The sequence below is a fragment of the Pieris napi genome, chromosome 3, assembly GCF_905475465.1.
Source record: "Pieris napi chromosome 3, ilPieNapi1.2, whole genome shotgun sequence".
NCBI classification, from domain to species: domain Eukaryota; kingdom Metazoa; phylum Arthropoda; class Insecta; order Lepidoptera; family Pieridae; genus Pieris; species Pieris napi.
In genome coordinates this window covers 12,063,272-12,086,448 of record NC_062236.1, presented here as the reverse complement: position 1 = coordinate 12,086,448, position 23,177 = coordinate 12,063,272, and the positions used below count along the sequence as shown (strand labels likewise).

General features: G+C 34.2%; 2 protein-coding genes across 5 annotated transcripts in view; one reads left to right on the top strand and one right to left on the bottom strand.

Annotated features, from left to right (window-relative positions):
* Positions 1 to 432: 432 nt before the first annotated feature.
* LOC125063698 (tyramine/octopamine receptor-like) lies at positions 433 to 7,838 on the top strand. 3 transcript variants are annotated; one of them, XM_047670274.1, is made up of 9 exons: positions 433 to 542; positions 1,192 to 1,422; positions 2,066 to 2,333; positions 4,029 to 4,155; positions 5,032 to 5,108; positions 5,889 to 5,978; positions 6,167 to 6,270; positions 6,561 to 6,767; positions 7,701 to 7,838. In XM_047670274.1, coding segments are annotated over exons 1-8 (1,101 nt in total). In that variant the 5' UTR covers positions 433 to 541; the 3' UTR covers positions 6,764 to 6,767; positions 7,701 to 7,838. The 3 variants fall into 3 exon arrangements, with proteins under 3 accessions (XP_047526230.1, XP_047526229.1, XP_047526231.1); XM_047670273.1 differs by having other exon boundaries at positions 4,014 to 4,155; XM_047670275.1 differs by lacking the exon at positions 7,701 to 7,838 and having other exon boundaries at positions 4,014 to 4,155; positions 6,167 to 6,266; positions 6,561 to 6,729.
* LOC125063699 (prion-like-(Q/N-rich) domain-bearing protein 25) overlaps positions 7,347 to 23,177 on the bottom strand; it is a 32,038-nt gene continuing 16,207 nt past the window's right edge. For both annotated transcript variants that reach the window (XM_047670276.1, XM_047670277.1), the window contains exons 2-8: positions 21,777 to 21,876; positions 13,026 to 13,160; positions 12,231 to 12,368; positions 11,009 to 11,138; positions 9,950 to 10,086; positions 8,550 to 8,746; positions 7,347 to 7,878 (exon numbers count right to left, since the gene is read on the bottom strand). In XM_047670276.1, coding sequence (XP_047526232.1) covers positions 7,714 to 7,878; positions 8,550 to 8,746; positions 9,950 to 10,086; positions 11,009 to 11,138; positions 12,231 to 12,368; positions 13,026 to 13,160; positions 21,777 to 21,846 — 972 coding nt within the window. In that variant the 5' untranslated portion in view covers positions 21,847 to 21,876 and the 3' untranslated portion in view covers positions 7,347 to 7,713. The remainder of the gene's footprint in view (positions 7,879 to 8,549; positions 8,747 to 9,949; positions 10,087 to 11,008; positions 11,139 to 12,230; positions 12,369 to 13,025; positions 13,161 to 21,776; positions 21,877 to 23,177) is intronic.

Below are 23,177 nucleotides of genomic sequence, written 5' to 3'. Positions count from 1 at the left end.
TTTTTGCCTATGACCGCATGGAACTGCTCAAAACAAGGAATATCTATTTACCAACAAACATTTTATTGAGAAATTTATTTGAGTTCAGTAAAAAAAAACATTTCATGCAGTAAATATCAAGGACAAAAGTGTTTATAAAAATATTAAGCCACGTTGTCAAGAGGTAGGTACCCTCAAAGTTGGTAAAGAAATTTTGTAAAGTATGTCGTATACACAGAGCAGTATACCGATACTGCTCTGTGGATTTGACATTTTTTTTGTCTATGACCGTATAGGACTGGGCAAAAGAAGAAATATCTATTTGCCAACAAACATTAAATTATTAAATTTATTGAGATAACGTTCAGTAAAAAAATATCCAGAAAAAGTATCAAAGACAAAAGAGTTTGTCAAAATGTTAATCTATGTAACAGCTGTCATGCGCTAGGTACCCTCAAAGTTGGTAAATATAAGCAATTTTGTAAAGTGTTTCGTAAAGTTATTTGTTAGTTAAAAATCCGAAAATGTTAAAAGCTAAATTTACTAGGTATTCAGGATAAAAAGTAAGTACACAATTTACAAATATTAATACGATTTACCAACCGCATTCTTAAATCTAACCAATTAGGTGTAGGTGTTTGATATTCACATACAATGTTACGGGACTATCTTATCAATTTAAAAAAAAAACAAACACTATTAATTCCAATGCAGTACTTGAAGATCCGATCTGAATAAGAAATTTTCCCGAAGTGTTCAATTCATAGGTACGTATATCGAAGTCGAACTAGTTGTATTATCGAAAAGGCATGAGCATTGAGCAATATCTCACAACCTATAAGATATATGTAGGAAAGGTACAGGAATAATCTACTTACAATTTTATGTGTATTAGTGCTTTGTATTTCGACGTCAATTAGATGTATATGATAAACGAAGTTTCTTACGTTTACATATCTACTCGTATACCTACAAGTTACAATCAGATTGAGATAAATTTTCGAATACTTTATATTTTTAAGTGCATCAGTTATCATATTTTTATAGCAGCAAGACTGCTTTATAATATAATGCCTAGTGACTTCAGGATGCAAAAAGTTGACGGCGTATATCTGGCACACCTACTTGCCTATTACAAAAAAATAACGTAACAGATACAGATATGTATCTTAGGCCCAGACCCAAAATGGCTGTAGTGGTTTTTTTTTTCAGTGCTTCAACCGCGAGGCGAAACTACCACATCTTGGCTGGCGTCCGGCATCGCTATGGCGGTTATAATAATCGCAACGTTAATCGGCAACCTCTCCATGTTAACAGCTATGATACGTGTGAAAAGGTCTCCCACGCATTATCCACTCATCAGTTTGGTGGTGGCCGACTTCCTTGTTGGTCTAGTGGTGTTGCCTATCGCAGCTGCGAGGGAGTTATTCGTTTTTCACTTGCGTAAGTATTTACGGGTGTATTTAGGTTTATATATATTTGTTTAAAATCTAAAATTATAGATACTGGATAACGATTTCGCATTTATGTTTGCAAGGAATATTGTATTGCTTGAAGTATTTTAACTAGGAAAAGAATTTAGAGTAATATTTACATTTTTGTGTTACTATGTATTTACAAGAACAGTATATATGAGTAAAATAAGTAAAAATTCAAAGAGACAAATTATCAAATATTGTTGTTCTACATATCGCTTACCTGGGGAACAAAGCCGTAAAGCACTATTACGACTGTTTTATGCTATCTCATTTTTTATTTCCTTTTGCGATATTCTATACCTAACTGTTAATTTTTTGGAGAATTCTTGCAAAGCATTTTACAATAAAAAACAAGAGGATGTGTTTATTCTACGGAAAATTTTTGTTAGTAAAAATCGTTTACCTAATTTTACTTTCGTGAAATAGATCGCAATAAGCATAAAGATAGTTTTAGTTTACATTGTCATTCTACCAAATAATCATAAAAAAATATTTCCGCGAAAAGAGTGGTAATAATTTTTTTTTTGTCTTTTTTCCCTTTTTCTTTTCTTTTTTTATTTGATTTAATTTACTTTTTAATTATTACTAACACATTCGACTACTTTCAGCTCACATCGTCTGTGCTTTTTGGGGCACCTTAGACGTGTTATGCTGTACAGCATCCATATTATCGCTTTGTGTCCTGGGATGGGAGCGCTGGTCTGGCATCACCGCGCCCCTGGCCAGAGCAAGACGGGCAGAGAAGGCCAGACTGTTGTCCTGCGTCATCTGGCCGGTGGCCTGTGCTGTGGCCTTGCCTGCTGCTATCATTCCTTCACCACGTCATTTTCACCCTGGAGAGTTGGCTAAAGCTTGTACGGTTAATACTAATATTGGGTAATATCTTATTAATAGCTTTTTTGATAGTTAGATCTGTGTTAAATTGTTATATGTCTGGTGTTGTTTCTAACAAATATAAAGTATTTACACCTAAAATAAATCAGTGGCGCTACAACCTTTTTAGGTCTGGGCCTCAGATTTATGTTTCATGATAATTTGTCAATCTAATAGGGGGGCCTCCATAAATTACGTGAGGTGTTTAAGGGGGAGAGGGGGTCGAATCAAATCTCATTTAATCTTACGTTGGAGAGAGGGGGGGTTTTTTTAGGAAAACGGTTGACCCTAAAGGCCATCTCTGCAACTTCCCGCTAACTCCATACCTAAACGCTCAACATTTCACTTATTTTGTTTTAGTCGTAAATAAAAGCACGAAGCAATTTTTTTTTTCAACGCGTTTACTTTAGAAACCCACATTTTGAAAGATCTCACGTGCGATTGGGGGTTGGGGGAGAGGGTTGAATAAAATCTCACGACATCTCACCAGGGGGGGAGGGAGTCACAGAAAATTTAAAAAAACACCTCACGTAATTTATGGACGCCCCCTAGGCAAGTAGCGTCCTGTGCCTGACACACGCCGTAGTTTTTTTGGATTGAAGGCAAGCCGGTTTTCTCACGATGTTTTCCTTAACCGTTCGAGCGAATGTTAAATGGATACATGAAAGTCCCTTGTACAGCCTAACACTACTCTTATTTACATCTGAGCATAAAAAAGAGATATTTTAAAGAAAACACTTTTTTAACGGTTTGAAGTTATGTATTAACTTATAATTATTTTACATAATTTTAAATTTTTAAACGTTTCGCGTGCTTTACACTGCGTGGTCACGGTGACTGAAGACAAAAGGTGTTGAATGTCAAAAAGTATCACAGCTGTAGAAAAAGTTATATCTGTATTTATTTCCCCGGAGTTGATATCGACTAAAAGATGAAGGGTTTTTGCAGGAATGACTCACAGTGTCCTCTGTTTTCGCGGATATTATTGGATCCCAAGTGTTTGATAATTTTAGGCCGTCTTCTCTATTGAAATTGAGGTGTTTTTTTTTATTTTAATGGCTTCAAGTACCTATCTTGGGAAGAATCTTTTTTTCTTTCGCAAGTACTTTCGGTTGGTCAAAGCGTATGTAATGATTAGGCCTATCTAGTGTGTGTTCACAGACTGCCGACTTTGTATGTCGTCTATGTCTTATGTCCGCAATGTGTTCTTGAGTCTGCTGGACATGTTGCGTTTAGTTTGCCCTATGTAAGACAGGCCACAGTCGCAATCCAGTTTGTATATATACCTGCATCTTGCAACGGGGTGTTACTTTTGATTGGTCTTAGGAATTGCTGAATCTTGTGCGGCTTGAAAATTGTATTAATAGAAGCTCGTTTTAGGATCCGGCTAATTCTATCTGTAACTACCTTTACATACGGCAGGTAGGCTGGCTGGCGAGGAACTGTCAATCTGTTAAAAAAGTGTTTTATTTAAATGTGTAAAAGTTAATAAAAGACAATACTAGATATTTTAAACCTAAATTATTTTATTTTATTTTTTATTAATATATAATTGAATCCTATTGTCTACTGTTAGGCTAGAAATTATTCTGACCGTATTTGTCAATTACTCGTCTTTTCCTCTAGTTAGAAATTGTTTAGTAACATGCTCACAGATGGAACAGTAAAGAATCAATATTTCAGGTACGTCTTTTTCAGCATCTCATTCTCTTTCTACATCCCAGCAACCATAATGCTGGTGATGTATGGATACATTATTAGAGCGCTCGCATCACCACCGCCTATACGTGTTCATAGGGGACGATCACCTTATCCAGAAACTCGGGTAAATACATATTCCAGCTCTTTCTTTATTTCCTCTTTTGTATGTAGCAGGAGGCAAACGGGCAGGCTCAACTGATGGTAGACCCAAGTGGCCCCGTGGGCGGCGCCTCATGGACACTTTCAATGCCAGAGGGCACGCGAGTGCGTTGCCGGCCTTTTAAGAATTGGGACACTCTTTTCTTGAAAGACATAAGTCAAATTGGTTCGGAAATACTTCAGTGGTTCCACATAGTGGCGGCGCGCGGCAAAAACTTGTTATTATCAAGATTTTTGTCAACATAATTGGTACCATAATTATTTATATATTTCAACGTATTTACAGAAATACATACATTATCCTAACAGCCCTGCGATTCTGTAACTCACTTTTCGAGCTCACACAGCGGTTTTCGCATCGGTGGTCGCTCTCAAATCAGTCATTTTATGATTTGGCATTCTGAAAAGGTGGGAGCTTGTAGTTTATTGTTTATCAGAATGCCAAATCATAAAATGAGTGCTTCACGACTGATTTGAGAGCGACCGCCGATGCGAAAACCGCTGTGTGAGTTTGAAAAGTGAGTTACAGAATCGCAGGGCAGTTCTCTTCCAATACGATAATGTCAAGAACAAAAAAAGCATATAATATTAAATACATAAAATATCGCTACTATAAGCACACTCCGCGAACATATAAATATGTCGATAGTGTCGAAGCATTCAGCTGGCGCAACGTCTTTGTTATCCGGGATCTGTGCAACAGACTGGTTCTAGCCCCTGGCCTTCCCCGTCGCACATATCCCATGGGTTCAAAGAATCAGAGTTCAATTAATAATATGTCATTATATTATCGATTCTCTATGAATTTTCTAATTTACATATATATATTTCCTTTTTACAGAATCAAGTTCAAGTAAGATCAGGTGCTGGTGATAGGACACCAGAACCCACAGATCACAATAGAAATATGACTCCTAAGTAAGTAGTATTTAGTAATTTTTATTTGTTTATATCATCACACCTTTTCAAAATTCGATTTCCTATTGTATAGATACAATATATATATTATATGTATTACTATTCCATATTCATAGGCAAGGGAGGGCCCGTCGTCTCGCCTCCGCTACGCTCTTGTTGCAATATATTATGTTAAAATTCTCAAAATAAAGAATTTTACTATACAGTTTTATATATAGTTTTATTTTATAGTTTTTTTATATATAGTTTTCCAGTAAGGTTGTACTATCTAGTAAAATTCTTGTTATCGTAAAAAATCGTTTTAAACAACGAGCCTTGAAAGATATTATTATATTGTAAAGAAAATCTATTCTATTTACAAAAAAAATATTGGTTGTTTGTAAAGTAGGTTTACGATCGAGATGTTTACGTGATAACGTCTTATTGGTGATATAAGTTTTTGGGAAGTAAGGAATTAATGAAGATAACAATTTTTTCAAATTTTAAATAACATCTATCGTTTTATTCACACTTTTGATGATAAATTTCGGGTGTAAAATGACAAGTTTACTTATTCGACTATGATATACATTTTTCTTCATACATTCACGGAATGACTGGCAGCGCTCGAGATAAGACGGGAGATCGGTCCGTCTCTCTCTCGTTATACCTGCGATCGCGCTCGTGAGGTTTTGGTGTGACACAAGTTTCTGAACATGTCACCCGACTAAAACGATTTTAAAGACGTTATCACGTCAAAAACCTAAAACTTTTATTTGTTTCGTTTGTTTTAATTTTTAGATGTTCTACACCAAAAAGAATCCGTGTGACCATTCCAGGAACTTCGAAAACTGTTAAATTACCTTCACCACTGAAGTCGCCACGTACTATGTAAGTAGATTACCATTATACCTAAGTTTCGAAACCTAAAAGTCAAAATTTAGAAATAATTAATGATTAAATATTTTTTTTAAACAACTGTACGAATCCCTTATGGATAATCATATCACGAAAGTCACAAAAGAAAGATTTATCGTAGGTTTTGGCATATGTTTAGTATTATTTTATGTATTTTCAAGGAGCGGTATAATGACCCGTCAACGCCGCGCTACACGAATCATAATAATGTTGATGGCGCTATTCTTCGTGTGCTGGGCACCTTTCTTCATCATGTTGCCTGTAGGTTCGTTCATACATATTAATTTACATATTCTTGGTGTACATAGATTAGTTTTTCACTGGTCATAAATGCTATAGACTGTATAAGCAGTAGTTGAAACAATAGTTTCGGCTTGAAAAATAAGACGCACAGAAACATGACAGTTTTGACAGCTCGAACGAATCGATCCACAGATAGACCATTCGAAAATTTAAATATTTTTGTTCTCTATATAGAACTTTTATAAATAAAAATGTATTTCAATATACTATTAAAATAAATATTCGATTTTCATATTGTTTGGTTATTTGCAGATTCAGTCTGTGACTGCGTGAATGACTCAGCGTGGCAATGGTGCACTTGGCTGGGCTACCTCAACTCGGCCTTAAACCCTCTAGTATATTCCGCCGGCTCTCCGAGTGTAAGGAGAGTTATTAGGGCTTCCTTCACTACGTCCAGTTCAGGCAATACAAGAACAGTACCTACGTGTCTCCCGCGACCGAATGTTATGGAATAATATGGTTAGTTGATTTTTAATAAGAACCTGTCTTGACAGTACGAGTATCGTTATTATTAATATTCTAAAATGGTATCCTTCATAATTCAAAGTATGTACGTACATTTGATTTTTTTACCGACATAGTAATAATAATAATAATAAAAAAATTGTAAATAGAAAATTAAAACAAATTTAAAATGTTTGGTTTCTGTGTCACTGTAATTTCCTAAATGATGCCATCGTTAAACTTACAATGACACAGGGACGAAACTTTTTAAATTTGAGGCAAATGGCGATCTTACTAATAAAAAAAATAATGTGTAAACTAGGAAAGTAAGTTATGTCCAGATTGAGCATTCTGATAAACGAGCTAGGTCTGGATGTCCATAGTTGCTCAACTCACACTTTAAAGTCGATTTTCGTTTTGTTATTATAATTTAATTGTTTTATTTATTTTATTTTTATTATCTCTTCGTATATGTTATGTTTGCCTATAAGTGCTTGTAACCAATGTATCAGTGTGCCGAGCGTTGGCAAGCTTTTATAAATAAATATATAAATGAATAAGACAGGGTTAAATCCAATTAAATTAAAATATGGATTAAAATAAATATTTTATTTACACACTCGATTATTTTGTGTACATTTCTTTGGTATAAAACTACCCAGGATTACTCTGTTTTAAACGAAATTGCACTCGAAAAATACTGCCTCAATAGAAGAACTGTTTAGATCTACACTTACATTAATTAACAATCAACGATATTATTTACAACTTACAATAAACTTTGAAACTACCAACATTTATTTAACAATTCTAACTAACTTGTGCAACAATCCAATAACATATTGCACAAAATAACAATAAAAATTATAATTTTAATCTCCACACTAGATGTGTTTGGTAACCCCAAAGGTTATTCGAAATGTTCGTGTAAATTTCATATTTCGACAGTGACAGCTGACAGCTAGTGTCTCAAGATGGCGGCGAGGGACAAGATGGCCGCTACGTAAATGGGCGGGGCCGAGAGATTGCTCGCACCACCAAAGTCCCTTGCGTCTGGAGTACAGGTCTTGCAGGTGCATCGGCCTGCGAGGCAATATCCTGGCTCATCTTCTTCAGAAACACATTCCTGGGAACAAGTTTAATAATGGATCGCATTTGATACTTTATGAATTTATTTAGCAAAATAGTTTAAATTTAACATGTAATTTAGGGAAGATATTATATATTTTGATAAGAATACAATAAAACTTTTTAATATTTAAAAACTTGATTCATTGAATTGACACATTACTTACATTATTTAAAAAAAAAAATATTTCAAAATTTTCGCTAGTTACATAATATGTGCTAAGCCTTTCGAAGATTAAAGAGGCGCAGCAATTAGAGCAGTGTTGGCCTAGTGGCTTCAGCGTGCGACTCTCAACCCTGAGGTCGTAGGTTCGATCTCCGGCTCACCAATGGACTTTCTATGTGCGCATTTTCGCTCGGACGGTGAAGGAAAACATCGTAAATAAACCGGCTTGCTTTGTACCCAAAAAGTCGACGGCATAGAAGGCTGATCACTAACTTCCTTATTATATTGAAGAATAATCATGAAACAGATACAGAAATCTGAGGCCCAGACCTAAAAATATTGTAGCGCCACTGATTTATTTGAACAATTAACCCATAATCAAAACTAAAATCTTAAGTCAATTAATGTGACAGCGTTATATTAATATACCAGAAAATAATATAGGTATATAGAGTAGTAGAGAAAAGCATATAATTATTTAGTAGAAATAAATAAATTTGTACCTCATCCCGGATACATTCCTGACCGGGGCGTCTTCTGTGCCAGCAGTGGGCAGGGTTGCCAACAGGTCGTGCGTTGTATCCACAAGAGCAGACACCGCCCAGACACAAAGCCGCCCCCACAGACTTGGCTTCCGCCACCCCTGATAGGGCTTCGCATTGCACGTCGTATTGGCAAGAATCGTTTAGCATTTTCGCAGCTGGGAAAAATAATATCTTTAAATATATACTTTATTTCTTTCTAAAAAGATAAAAATATACATGTCAAACGAAACAGATGATGAAATATTGTGGTATTAACAATAATTTAGTTTAAGTGAAGAATTAGCTCCAAAAGTAACCTGCCTTATTACTAAACGAATTTTGATACGAAACGATAATATCAGTTTGTTATTGTATTATAATAGTAAGTCAAATCTAGATTATGTTAGGCTTCATAGATTATAAATACTGGAATACAAAAACAGAATACATTGTAGATTTAAACCGTAATTTTTTTTATGGCTCTGACACGATTTGTGCATTAGATGATTTTTTATAATTCGTGCTTGTCTTTAGAAATTCGACCGTGTCCTCCATGTACGGAACAAACTTAAATTAAAACTTGCCCTCGAACCGGGAATCGAACCCGGTACCCCTCACCTAGCTGCCACTTAATAAGACCGCTAGGCTATGAGGCCCCCAAACCGTATTATCTGCAAAAGTCTTCGACTCGTTGTAGAGAAATATATCCTAAAGAGGTTTTACGAAGGTGAACCGGATTAATAAGGTTTTAATTATAATTATTCTTTCTCTATACAAACGGACCATATATCTTTCATTTACACTAGCAGTTCTGCAGAATTGGCTATTTTTGTGACAGTTTTAGGAAGACAGAGAATGTAAGTATTATAAAATTGGTTAGTAGCTTAAGGTAGTATGTAAGTTAGTTTACATATTATAATTATTCTTTGGCATAAGCTGTAAATGAATAAATAAATGTTTTGGACTTAAAAATCAACGGGTATATTGGGGACGGATAGAAAGTATAGATGCAGAAATATGTCGGTGCATTTACTAGTGTGATTACATTTCCATATTTAAAAGAGTTTCAAGTATTGACAGCAGTGTTGGCCAAGTGGCTCCAGCGTGCTACTCTCATCCCAGAGGTCGTAGGTTTGATCCCCGGCTGAGCACTGACTTTCTGTCTATGTGCGCATTTCACATTCGCTTGAACAACAAAGAAAACGAAAACATGAGGAAACCGGCTTGCCTTCGATCCAATAAGTCGAAGGCGTGTATCAGGCACAGGAGGCTGATCACCTACTTGCCTATTACAATGACAAATGATCATGAATTCAGGCCCAGAATTAAAAAGTAGCGCCACTGATTTATTTATTTTATTTTATAAAGTATTGACTCACATTCAACACACGCGTTGATTTCTGTATGGGCCACCCAGTTATCTCTACAACGACAAGTTCCGCGACACTCCAATCCGGGGCCTGCGCATTGTAAATTGTCTTCGCATGTCTCCCCCAATAGGGCATCTCGAACGCATCTGAAATATTTAAAGTTAGTTAATTCGATTAATTAGCGACACATTTTAGATCGTCAATTGAATCGAAACAAGACGTCCAGCTTTTAGTACTGCCCACAAATAGTACAATGAATGTTATTTTATTTCCGAACCACCAACTTAGGGTCCATCAAGAAAAGTGCGTACCAATTTTTAAAATGCCAGCAACGCACTTGCGAGCCTTCTGGAAATGTGTCCATGCGCGGTATCACTTAACATCAGATGAGCCTCGTGTTTGCCGCCTATTATACAGGATGGCCAAAAAGTCGTGGATCAAACGCAAATAGGGGATAGATGAGGTCATCAGCGGCAAAAAATTGTTCTACGGGAGTTCTCTAAGGTTAACCCCTGCAGAGTTATGATTTATTTTGGTTTTTATATGAAAATTGATTTTATATCCGAAAATGTCTATATCCTGTATCTTTCTCATAATATCCACTAGATTGGTACTGATGAGTTCTTGCGTTAGACATACTATTTATAGTTGTTTATTGAGTGTATTAAAGATAATATTAAGTGATACGATATAACATTTTTTCAAATCATAAATTTTTCTTAACTTTGGACCCCACTGTGAAAAAAAATTACTCCACCGAAAAGTGACCCTGTACTACAATTTTTGGCGCATTTAATAGGGATTCTGAAAAGGTATTACACGTGGCCATGAGTCGCTCTGTTTTAAATGTTTTCTTATGACCTTATCACGTAAAATTATCGTCCGTAAACCGAATTAAACTAATTAACTATTAATTAATAAAACAAATGTCACAGGCTATGCAAACAGTGGATTAAAAGCACAGCAAAATAAAAATGTTAAATTAGCAGGCACACTTCTGCTTTCGTATTAAAAATTTTCAATTGAACAGACAGGTACCCCATTTTAACAAGATTCTGTCAGTCTTACCTGGTTCCATTATCCCTAGGGCTGAATTGCAGCTGACAGGTGCAATACCCGCGGACACAGAAGGCCTGGCGGTCCAGTACTTGCTCGCCCAAAAAGCAGTTCTGGTCTACGACACAACGCTCACCAATCACTGCAATGTTATAGGAAATATATATTGATATGCATCTAAGACCTTGCCTATTTCAATATATTGTCTCAAGAAATAATAAATTCATATCACAGACATATGGAACCTTCATTACACTTTTCATAATAGCTCAATCAAATTGAATACAAATTTAAAATAAGAAATTAGCTACGTGTATTAATCTTCATTATAAATACGCAAGCTATAGTCTCCCAATAATAACGAAAAATATACTTTTTGTACTATAATATTATCAATATATGTTATATATCATAAAATCTGCAACTTTAGTTTACAAAAATGTCCATACCATATCTTTTGTAGAAAAGTTAAATAATATTAAACTTTATTCATGACAGAAATATGGTTGTGACAAAATTCATCTATTAAAACTATTATTCAAAATTCGCTAGTCCCTACTTTATAGTAGGGGAGCCCATGCGGGGATTTCGGGATTTACTAAAGCGTTGTAGATTAATATACCCGGTTAAGTACCTCCACCAAATATGATACCCATAAATGGCCCCGCGTCAACGATTTTTTAGAAATTCTCAAGCGCGTCAGATTAAGGTACGGTGTATTAATTACATGCTAAGAAGTGTATATTTCACTAATCTGACAATTTGCAAGTGACGTAAAGAAAGGGGAGGAAAGTTGTAAAAATAATATGTCATCTCTTGATTCTCGAGCATGGCTGATTTTATTTTATTCCCCATACTTACTAAGAAGCTCCTGTGTTGTGGGTTTACAATTATTCCGGGGTACAATATACATGGTTTAAAACAGTTTTTTGAGAAAAGTTAGTTTTACTGTTACTACTAACACAACCCAAGTGTGTGAATGAGGTGTGTGTGTATTTGAGAGTGTAGCTAAGATTTGTAATATGAGTGCGCTGTGTCTGTGTTAGTTTTTGGAACCTCAGAGTTATGCCAAGATACGTAGTAAGCCCTCTGTAGATTCCTTACTAAGTATATAGGTTTTGTGAGTTTATATCTGGATGATTTGACTATCTCAGAATCCAAGAGAATTTATTATATCATTGTGTTATATACGTATAATCTCAGTAAACAGGTAGAGTAGTACTACAAAACTCACCGGCGGTTTCATAGCAGCGGTCTGTCTCGAGATGCGAGTTCGTTGCGCACGAGCAGATACCGTTGCTACATTCAGAATGTACTCCCATAGTGGAGTGACACTGAATGTGCTGGACGCATTCTTCTCCGTTACGAGCCTCTGAAACAATATTTTACATTAGAGGAAGAAAGCCAAATCCATTTCTAACTTGAATTGAGAAGTTTACTTTGTTATATAAAGTCCCTAATCAGATCAGTGTTGGCCTAGTGTCTTCAGGGTGCGACTCACCTCCCCGGACGTAGGTTCGAATTCCTTATAATTCGATGGAGCTGGCTGCACGCACGAAAAAACATGACTCATGCAGCGTTACCTCGCTCTGAGGCGTTCCGTTTAAGGCAAAGTGCAAGCGAGAGCGCGGAACGAGCGACAGAGAGGCACAATCGGCCTCCGTTAGCGTTATATAATCGACTACTATATAATTAATAGGTTTACTGATATGATAATATAAACATTTCTTGCGGCTTAATTACGGATACAGGGTTTTATCTTAAATAGTACATTTACTAACCCATTAAAAACAACTTTTAAAGCTAATGCGTACAAATAAATGTAATTTGATCAATTCAATTGGGATTTCCATTTACCTCCTTCTCTATATCCATACAAAATATCTATCAAACAAATAAATGAAAATTTTCTTGTGAAAAATGCAACCATTCCTTCAGTATTTTCTTATCACGTTGTCACGTTCAACTATCGTCAGTTAACCGACTTTACAGACAACCGATTTTTTTTAAATCGAACACATATTCTCACCCTTCAAGCACCCCTTGTGCGTGCTATTCACCGCTGCGTAAACGAAGCCATCTTTACACACACAGTAGCTGCTCTGTTTACAGAAAGCATTGTCTGGACACTCGACATCCGAGTTACACACGTTTCCGGTCCTTCCTGAAATCAACAAAAAGATTTATTACATATATATATAAACTAGCTGACCCGGCAAACGTCGTTTTGCCATGTATACTCGTATTATTTCTAGGAAACATTTTTTTAGTTCAATAAAACTAACTATCTTCAATAATAAAAAATAGGGGTTGATAGTGGGGCGGAAAATTAAGGGAAGTATGTATTTTTGTATGATGTATCATAAAAAAATAACCCGTTATCAGTTAGGGGTTTGAAAGATAGATAGTAGCCGATTCTCAGACTTACTGTATATGCATACAAAATTTCATAAGAATCGGTCGAGCCGTTTCGGAGGAGTATGGGAACGAACATTGTGACACGAGAATTTTATATATTAGATTATATACAGTCCACTGGTAAGCTGTACAGATGAAAAATAATTATATAGTTAACAGTAAAACCATTTGAATATCAAGATAAGCAGTGTCTGCCTTATTCATAAAATTCACGGAATAGTTAAAGAATGCTGTGTCATGTTTATTTGCCTTTCAATGACTTGCGAGTGATAGCGACAAAAGTCTATTTAAGGCTTCAAACGTGAATATGACCGTAATTTTTTAAATCATTTATACACCTTAAGACTTCTGTGATATACGGCTCTGCTACATTTCTTTGTTAACAAGAGTATGGTACAAAAATGTTATGGTGATACAATCTAAAGTTTTTTACATAGAAGTTATAATTACATTATGATAATATTATTATTTATTTTAGTAAATTCTTACATGATAAAACATATTATTAAACATACCTTAACAAATTAATTATAATATTTCGCACAATCATTAATAGAATTACTCATGTTGTTCTTAGCAATAATTTGGTAGAAAGAGTAACAAAGAAGAAACGAGCAATAAATTATTGCTGGAAAAACGATGGAATAATAGAAACCACGAGAGTTGGTATAGACTTTCTAAAGACAGAAGTCAGAAGAAGGGGATGGAAGACTGGGCTGGCAAAATGCCACGGGCCCCCGACCCAAGAGGGCCCCTGCCATATTATGTTCTATGGATGAATGTGAAGTCTCCAATACGCATTCGGCTACTACTATTCGTGGGGACTACAGACCATTCCCTTTCGCCTAAGAGAGGAGGCCTATGGCCATTAGTGGGACATATACAACGTCTAATTGCACTGAAACTCTCGAAGTTTATTAAAATTAAACTGAGTAGGGACGATTTTTACTAATAGGGCCCCATCAAAAGGATTGCCACGGGCCCCAGATGATATAGTTACGCCACTGAAGAAACTTATCAGTTTCAGGATATAATATTGACTATTTATAATTTTTGTTATATATTTTGCATTATCACAGTAACATTGATCCATCCACATTCACGTTTAACCCCCAAACACTAGCTATTTTGGTTTTAAATAAACTTACGAGTTTAATAATCAGGTGAATAAAAAAATATTCACCATCGCTATAAGTCTGCGTAAACGAATGATTGACGTAGTAATAACTAAGTCTAAGGTACCCACGATTTGGTATGTCAGGTTAAAAAACTCAAATTAAGTTCACGTTCAAGGCTACATGTAGAATTATGCCACTTTATAAAATTATCGGTAAGATGGTTCATAGTTTATTTACATAATGCGTTTGTAGTTGAAGCTGGTATTTGTATATATCTTTTTGTAATTTTATATTTGTAATTTGTATATTTTTATCACAAGTAGTATATAATTATCTCCTTTTTTTGAGTAAAATAAAAATGGAGCAAAATAATGACGGAATGGTACTCTAGAGACGGAAAACGAAGAAGAGATGGAAGGACGAACTGAAACTAACAGCAGGCTACAGTTGGAGAAGAGTCGCAAAAGATAGAGAACAGTGGAAAGAGTTAGAGGAGGCCTTTGCTAAGAGGCACACCGAACTCCGAGATAATACTGGAGTGAAAATATATTAAAGTTCATATATATATAAAATCACAGAGTTTCGGAATTTAAAGGCTATATTATTATTATTGTATGATTATATACCTATACGAATCTAAAAAGTCAAAATTACAATTTAAGGGTCAAAAAAACACGTGCAATATTTCCAGCCTTCATGTCAAATACGGGACTTTCATGAATTCAGAATTGAGGCTTAGTACCTTTGCGGTTCCTGGCTTTTCGGGATGCTTTAAAGAATAGAGGATTTTACTTTTACTCTATACTAAACACTCGCGTACAGCAATAGAATATAAGCGAAACAATGAAATGTTAATTGCTATGAAACGAATGAATGCAATGTAAAGTCGAAGAGAGTACTTTGTGTAATGCAATCACAGCGATTCGGTTCTCTTTATCACCACACTCCATTTTAATATTGCAAAATAATGTACAATGTGTTGGCGCCAAAATGAGACAACTCAATGAACAATTATATAAAAATGACTGATTCCAAATTCAAATGTAATATTTGTTTATTTTTAATTGTAACAGTATTTATGGCCAGACGTAATATAGTTTAGACTAGTTTAATGTAAAATAAATTAAATTAGCACATTGACGAAAATTGCGACAAGCCCCGGTAGAAACTTTGTTATCATAATGTAATGATAACGTTGTTTACACACAATCTATATCAGGAGACGTACGCAAACTTTATTGTTTGACTATTTTATTATACCTTTTGTCACTATAACGCCAACATAGTAGGTACATACCCTTCGAATACAACTTCAAGGTTATATTAGGCTGACAAGTGTTTTAGAAGGGATTTAACTGTCATCGAAATGTTCACTTTCCCGAAATAACCTAAGTACTAAAAAAACTTAGAGCAGTGTTGGGCTAGTGGCTTCAGAGTGCAACTCTCATTCCTGAGGTCGTAGGTTCAATCCCTGGCTGTGCACCAATAGACTTTCTTTCTATGTGCGTATTTAATATTTCCTCGAAGTCGACGGCGTAAGTCAGGCACAGGAGGCTGATAACCTATTTGCCTATTAGAATGACAAATGATCAGACCCAATTAGGGTTGTAGCGCCACTGATTAAATTTTTTTATTTTATTCACTAAATAAAACTAAATTTTATTTATATTTTTCAAAGAGTTTAAGGATTAATTTAAAAAAACTACTCCAATTGGTCTATTTTGTTTGTTTTTTATTATTTACTTCTATTAATATAGAATATTTAGACTTAATACAAATTAATTGATAATACCATGATAACCTTCACAATAAATATTATTAAAAATTCATTAGAACTCTTAAGTAACTTTAAAAAGTTTGGTCCCTGTGACGTCATCTGCTGTATTTCCTCACTGTATTGTGATACTAATTCGTTGAGAAAGGAAATATATAGAAACGATATAGTTACAAAGTTTGTATGGAACCTGTAGAACTCGGTTCCAGAAGTCCCCTTACTTGTTGAAGCCACACCTTTAGAATCGCTTTTAAATTTGGAACAATTTGTCAAACGCCTGACGAACACATTGAGAATATCTACTCATTGTTTGTGTTAATTCGAACCATAAAGCACAGTCTTAAAAGTAAAGCGTCTGTAAAAAATCGCATTACGGTACAAAATAACTGTGAAAATCTCAATCCGGCGCAATCAAGCGACGCGAAATATCAGCCATCTCTACACTTTCTACAAATAAATCTTTGGGAACCGCTATGTACTATCGCATTTAATGACTTAGTTCATTTCACGTTTTTTAATTTACTGTTTTTTGTACAGTTTGGCCACAACCCCACCTGGTGTTCAGCGAGATGTGGCCTATTGGAGGGCAAGCCTGTTCAGTAGGTGCCTGTTTAACTGCCTCTTAAATAAACTCATATTATACTGTCTAGAGAAGATGGACGGGGCAAGGAGTTCCACTTCTTTGATGTTTTCATAAGACAATTGTGCAGTGTGGCACCTGGGGATGTCAACAACGAAGGGCTGTTTTATATAAATATAGTAAAACAACTGTATTTGTGCTATGTAAACAATATAAATTCGTTCATTTCCAACTTTTCAGCCTCTTGGCTTTTATCAGCATTTATGATTAGATGATTTTTTTCAAAATTTTAAGAATGTCATTAAGATATGCTAATAGCAGCCATAGGTTTGTTGTTGAGTAAGCCCACAACGACAGTCATAATAAATCATTAACCGAAAATTTTCTCGCGTCAGGTTTATATTCACGGGTAACAAGAGTTTTAGATTTGCCGCCAATTCACAAAAACAAATGACAAATGAATGCAATATACTACATTAGGTTACCAAAGAGTTCTAAAATTGAAATTCAAAAAGTTTTCATTAGCAATGTTTCTAACTGGCCAATTCTAAACATTTTCAGTGTTACCCACGTAACACGAGCATGTTTTTATTCTACGGAAATTATTTTGTGCACAATGTTAGGAATACTTGTTTACCTAATTTGACTTTCCTGAAAAAGATCGCAACAACCATAAAGATAGTTTTAGTTTAGTTTGTAATTCTTCTAAATAATCATAAAAGTTAATGCGACAGTTTAAAAACAATTTAAAAGTGGTAATAATATATCTCCGTTCACCAAGGTCATAAGATTTCCGTGAAAAGAGGTAATTAATTATTACATTCTAGACATTCGTCAAAATTACCGTCGTAATATGCGGTATGTCGTCCGTAATTATGTTTAAACAGGGAAACAATCGTAAAACTCTTTTGCTCTTCAGTCTAATTAGGTGAATTACTGTAATGTACATTTAGTTATTTGTTTAACTATTTACATACACATAACAACAATGTTTAAACCGACGAATATGAAATAAATTAGCTTTAATTTGATATGTAATGTATTTAGTATCCTAGTAATAATAGATATCCTTCTTTTATTTTTATCAATAAGACTGGATTTTGCTTTTACGCCTCTGTTCCCTGGGGCAAGCAATATGTAAAATGCTATATGAGCAGCATCACCACCGACTGATGTAGGAACACATAAAAGAAACGATAGATAGAACATAGATAAACGATATGCAGTGTGACAGCTTTGAACGAAGCAAAAGAAGCAAAGCGAAAGCATTCAAACATTCGTTTGAATAGAATTCGTTTTAGGCCTTTTTAGGTCTGGGCCTCAGATCATGTCAATCTAACAGGCAAATACGTGATCGGTCTCCTGTGCCTGACATAGCCGTCGATTTTTTGGGTCTCAGGAAGTCCGGTTTCCTTCACCGTTCGAGCGAATGTAAAATACGCATATAGAAGGAAAGTCCATTGATGCAAAGCCAGGGATCGAACCTACGATCTCACGAGATCCCGAGATCACGACGAAGTATAGTAATGTAACTACTGCGTACGGATTTAGTATACATATCTACACGCCCTTTATATATCTATAGTTGTAAACCTAGATTGTGTATGATTTTTAACTAAATTATAGCGATAAGGCGAGGTACATGTTAAGTATGTGACCCAGTTGTACCATTCTTGGCCAATGTTGGCAAACACTGTATTTGGCGCAATGTATACATATATTGACATATAGTACTTATATGTTAATTGCGTAAATAGTCAAAGTTCTTTTTACGAATGAAAAAAAAATTGACACACAGTTGATATTTTGTATAGGTAATTCAAAAAATTATGTATAAATATATTTTAAGGAATTTATAATTAAGTTTGTTATGGAAGAGCTGGGAACCCTGACACAGGTATTTTTTACTTAAAAGCGTTCCCAAATTTTATATATTGTAATGCATAATATGTACTTAAAATGAATAAACTCAATTTTATTTGTTTATATTTATAATGTACCCTACATACAGAAGTGTGTGTGTCTGTTGGGTATCAATATTGTTTGTGTTACTTAATTTATAAAGTTAGTAATTAGAAGTTACCTGCACATAGGTACTTATTAAACTGTCAATAAAAAATTAAAGTATAATATATTGTTTCGCAGGGATTCGAATCATTTAATAAAAAATATATAAAATCAGTTTTTTATAATAAAATGTTTTAATAGAAAGTTTTGAGATAAGAAACTGCCGTTAATTTAAAAAAGTAATTTTAAAAATTCGCTTCGATACTAAAACTTATTTCCGTACTTTCATAGCGAATCAATCAAATGAAACATTATCTTAACAAGAAAGCGTGATCGTTATATAACGATAGTATTACGTGTCACATCGTTATAATATAACATTTTAATTAATATTATTGTGAAGACAATTTAAACTACTACAACTTTAGATAAGATTCAGTGGATACAGCGTTACGTAGTCAAAAGTCAAAACAGCTTCACACAAAAGTCGACTAATGAAACAGTTAGTAGTAAAAAGATTGGCATAGTTTTTATAAATAAAGAATGGCAAAATTTAAAGCATGTCGATGCTAGTGAAACTCAAAAGTATCAAGCCTTTTAAGTTTGTTATCAAAAAATAAACCTAATTACAACGTTCTAACTAAAGTAGTATTTGTCTCTTGTTATCTGTGTAAACACTATTTGACAGAAAGAGATGGAAGAGTGCTTTAGTTAGCTATTTATGAAAAATAAAAAAGCTTGAGCGTAGGTTAGCTAGGCACGCTAATGCGACAGTGAATTGATTTTAAATTCAGCAAAAGAAATTAGTATTTTATATTTTTTACGCTTGGCTTGGCAATCAGAGTTACATATAGTAATGGGCGGCTGTCGCTTAGAAAATAACCTCTTTTAGGTAACCATTATGCCTTTGCCATTATGTTTATAGCAATCGTATAGAACTGGTATGAGTATAGAAGAAATTATCAGACATCTCCAGTATAAAGCTAAGTACCTATCTGACTACTAAGATCATGCAAGCATTTCTACATTGTTAATGAATTTAGCTACAGGTAAAGTTGACTGTCCATTTACTAAGGTGAGTCTCCGTATGTATAAAAGGCTAGAAAATATGCACCTATTGTATACACCTAAAGTCAACACCAATTACAGAGGGAACAGCTTTATGGTTAGGGCGGCGAGTAAGTTTAACAATTTAACTGTAATATCGACATGTCTCAAGTGTGGTGTCGGCGAGGAGAGCTCTGACATCTAAGTTCCTCAGTGGAATAAAAAGAGTATCATACATTTTATATATTCAATTTAAAGAATTCTTTATTTCGTTACACAACAATTTATAGTGGTATCCAATGTTCATTATTTCCTAGTATGTAACAAACTTATCAAACTAAACATATTTTTAAAGCTGAATTGTTTTTTAAAAACAGATAAAACTAAAGTTGTAATGTTTCGAAAGGCTAACTAAATTTAACAATGAGGTAAACTACCTGGGAACTATGCAATCTTTAGATTAGATTTGCATTTTTGATACGTAGATTGAATTAGAAATAGAAAAATTGAATAAGTTTATATAAGTGTATAAGTTATGCTACACTAAGTGTTCCTCAACTAATTTTTTGTAAGTTTATTGCTTTCTTTGATAGATATTGATAGTTAGATTAAAATGATTTTATTATTACCAATCCAATTATTTATTTAGTACTTCTATGTAAAGATTTGTTTAATCTCGTAAAAAGAATGAAATGCTGTAAATCTTTCACAATAATACAGTGCAGTAACATTTTTTACGGAACATTTTTTGTTATTAAAAATTAATGTTTTTCTTTATTAAACTGAAGGAAAACGTTCCAAAAGTTCTGCAAATTTGACAGATATATCGAAAATAAAATAAATAACGAAAAATGTTCCGTACACTTAGGTTGGTTGCAAATTTTATACGTGATATGAAATATTATATCGAAAACTTCCCCAAGTTTGCAGAACTTTTGGAATTTTTTTCACGACCATACAGCAAAAATTAATTTAATTGCAATTTTAACAATGTTCCGGACTGCGGACAAGGTTGCAAAATGAGATTTATTGTCGTCCCAATGTACCATTCACTTGACCGAAGTTTAAAAACTTTTGCAATTATTATCAAATTTTCGATTTCGAATGTCTATAATGACTGGCCTAATATACTAGTGAACAATGTAGTGCGGAGCCTAAGATACTACTTCTATAAATAATAATATAAATATTATAGTATAACTTTTAATTACCCTAATTAGAGTAAGATTAAAGTAAAATTAATGTAAACATTTTAGTAGGTATTTATAATATACACAATATTTAAATCAGAGATTTTTTAATAATTTCAAGAAAACTTCAGTTATGATATGACATGAAGACCAGAAACAAGTTTCTATTCCTTTTGTCTATGGCCCTTGAATTTTCTTTTAAAATAAGTTTGTCATACTTTATGAACATGATATCAAGAAAAAAAAATGTATGTAACAAATCTTAGCTGTATTCTACTTTTGTAATGAGTATAAAATAAAATATTTCTTTAGGGTAAGTTTTGTTAATCAAACAATACCACAATCGATTCTTTTGTTTTTGGTTGAGTAAATAAATATTTAATTTTATTCTGCAATTTGTGTAACATTCTAAAATTTCTGGGTTACCTTACCTTATCATAATTGCCTTTTAACTTTCACTTAAATATCAGTTAATTAGGACTCCAAAGCTATCGATTTAAATTTGTATATAACATTTTAACTTTCAAATTATATAACCATAAACAAAATGTTTACCCCAAATTAAAATAACAAACAAAAAATTTAAAATTATTTTTTTAACTGGAAATTAAAATCATAAAAAAATATTTATCAAAAAAAAACTTACGTTTTTCGGGACCCTGAGCGGCAATGACATCCAGAAGGCAAACAGCCAGGAATAGGTACCAACCCCGCATCGTGACGTCACTGGCGCGCGCACCTCACGTCTACGCAAAAAGTAATTTAATTAGCGGCCGCTGCGTACGCAGATAAGATATCTTTGATTAATTGTGATAGGAAAAACACTACAGTCACGAGACAAAGGGCCTGGTGGGGATGTATCTCATACGTTTTAAAGAAGTCACTGCTGAAACTGTTCTGAAAACATTCGAGGGGCGAGGTCGCGGCACTATGTCAAGAAGTGATGGAAACGTGTTGATTTAATTTTCAAAACACATTTGATATTGTAACAGATCGTAAAGAATTTGTAATTTTGATAGAGTATATAAGCTTCAGCGTGCTACTGTCGACCTGAGGTCGTAGGTTCGACCCCCCGTGCATTAATAGACTTTCTGTATATGCGCAATTAACATTCTTTTTTTACTTGGGGAAATGCATTGCGTTGCATGCGGTGCTACTGCTTAGTGCGGGAGGGTTATGTGGGACTGGCGATTGTGCATATCCACTAAAACCCCAAGCTCGCCACCAACAATCGCCTTAGGCGGGATGCGGTAACAGCAGAGCACGCAATTAATATTCGCTCGAACTGTGAAGGATACATCGTGAGGAAACTGACTTATCTTAGATCCAAAAAGTCGACGGCGTGTGTCAGGCACAGGAAGCCTGCATACTTGCCTAATATATTTACAAATGATCATGATACAGATACAAAAATCTGAGAATCAGACCTAAAAAGGTTGTAGCACCACTGGTAATTTTTATTTCCTTTCTTTCACTACCATTAAAAAACAGAGATAAATAATTATTTAAACTTTTAAATAGTCATCAAAATATATTATTAATGTGTTTTCTAGTTCTCAAGAAATTCTTACTACGTAACGTAACAATTCAATCTATTTCTATCGCAATCAAAAACAAAGGAAGCTGTAATAACTCGATTTGAGAACAATGTCTCGGTCCAATGCGGTTGTATTTTCACACGCAAATCGTTCCTGTGTAAAGCTTTCTACACTTAATACTTGGGACGTATTCGAAATTTGAATATTTTAAAATTCCACTTGTTATAATCTTACGTTTTACACTACGTTGGCCGAAGTTAATAAATATTATAGTAGTGTTGGTCTAATGGTTCAAGCGACTCAACCTTCAGTTCGTACGTTTGATGCCCGGCTGTGCATTAAATTATGTGTGACTGACTTTCGACTTGACTCAAAATTTGATAAGTTATACGTTAATAAATTAATATACATTAAATAATTGAATAATAATAATAATGGAATAGTAATTTGAATAAGCGAGTTCTGTTACTTCATTCATGAGAACTATTCACACACTGAAATTGAAAGGA

Coding starts and splice junctions, on each gene's coding strand:
- LOC125063698 (XM_047670273.1), top strand. Junction 5,979..6,166: donor CTGAAGTCGCCACGTACTAT/GTAAGTAGATTA, acceptor TGTATTTTCAAG/GAGCGGTATAATGACCCGTC. Junction 6,271..6,560: donor CTTCATCATGTTGCCTGTAG/GTTCGTTCATAC, acceptor GGTTATTTGCAG/ATTCAGTCTGTGACTGCGTG.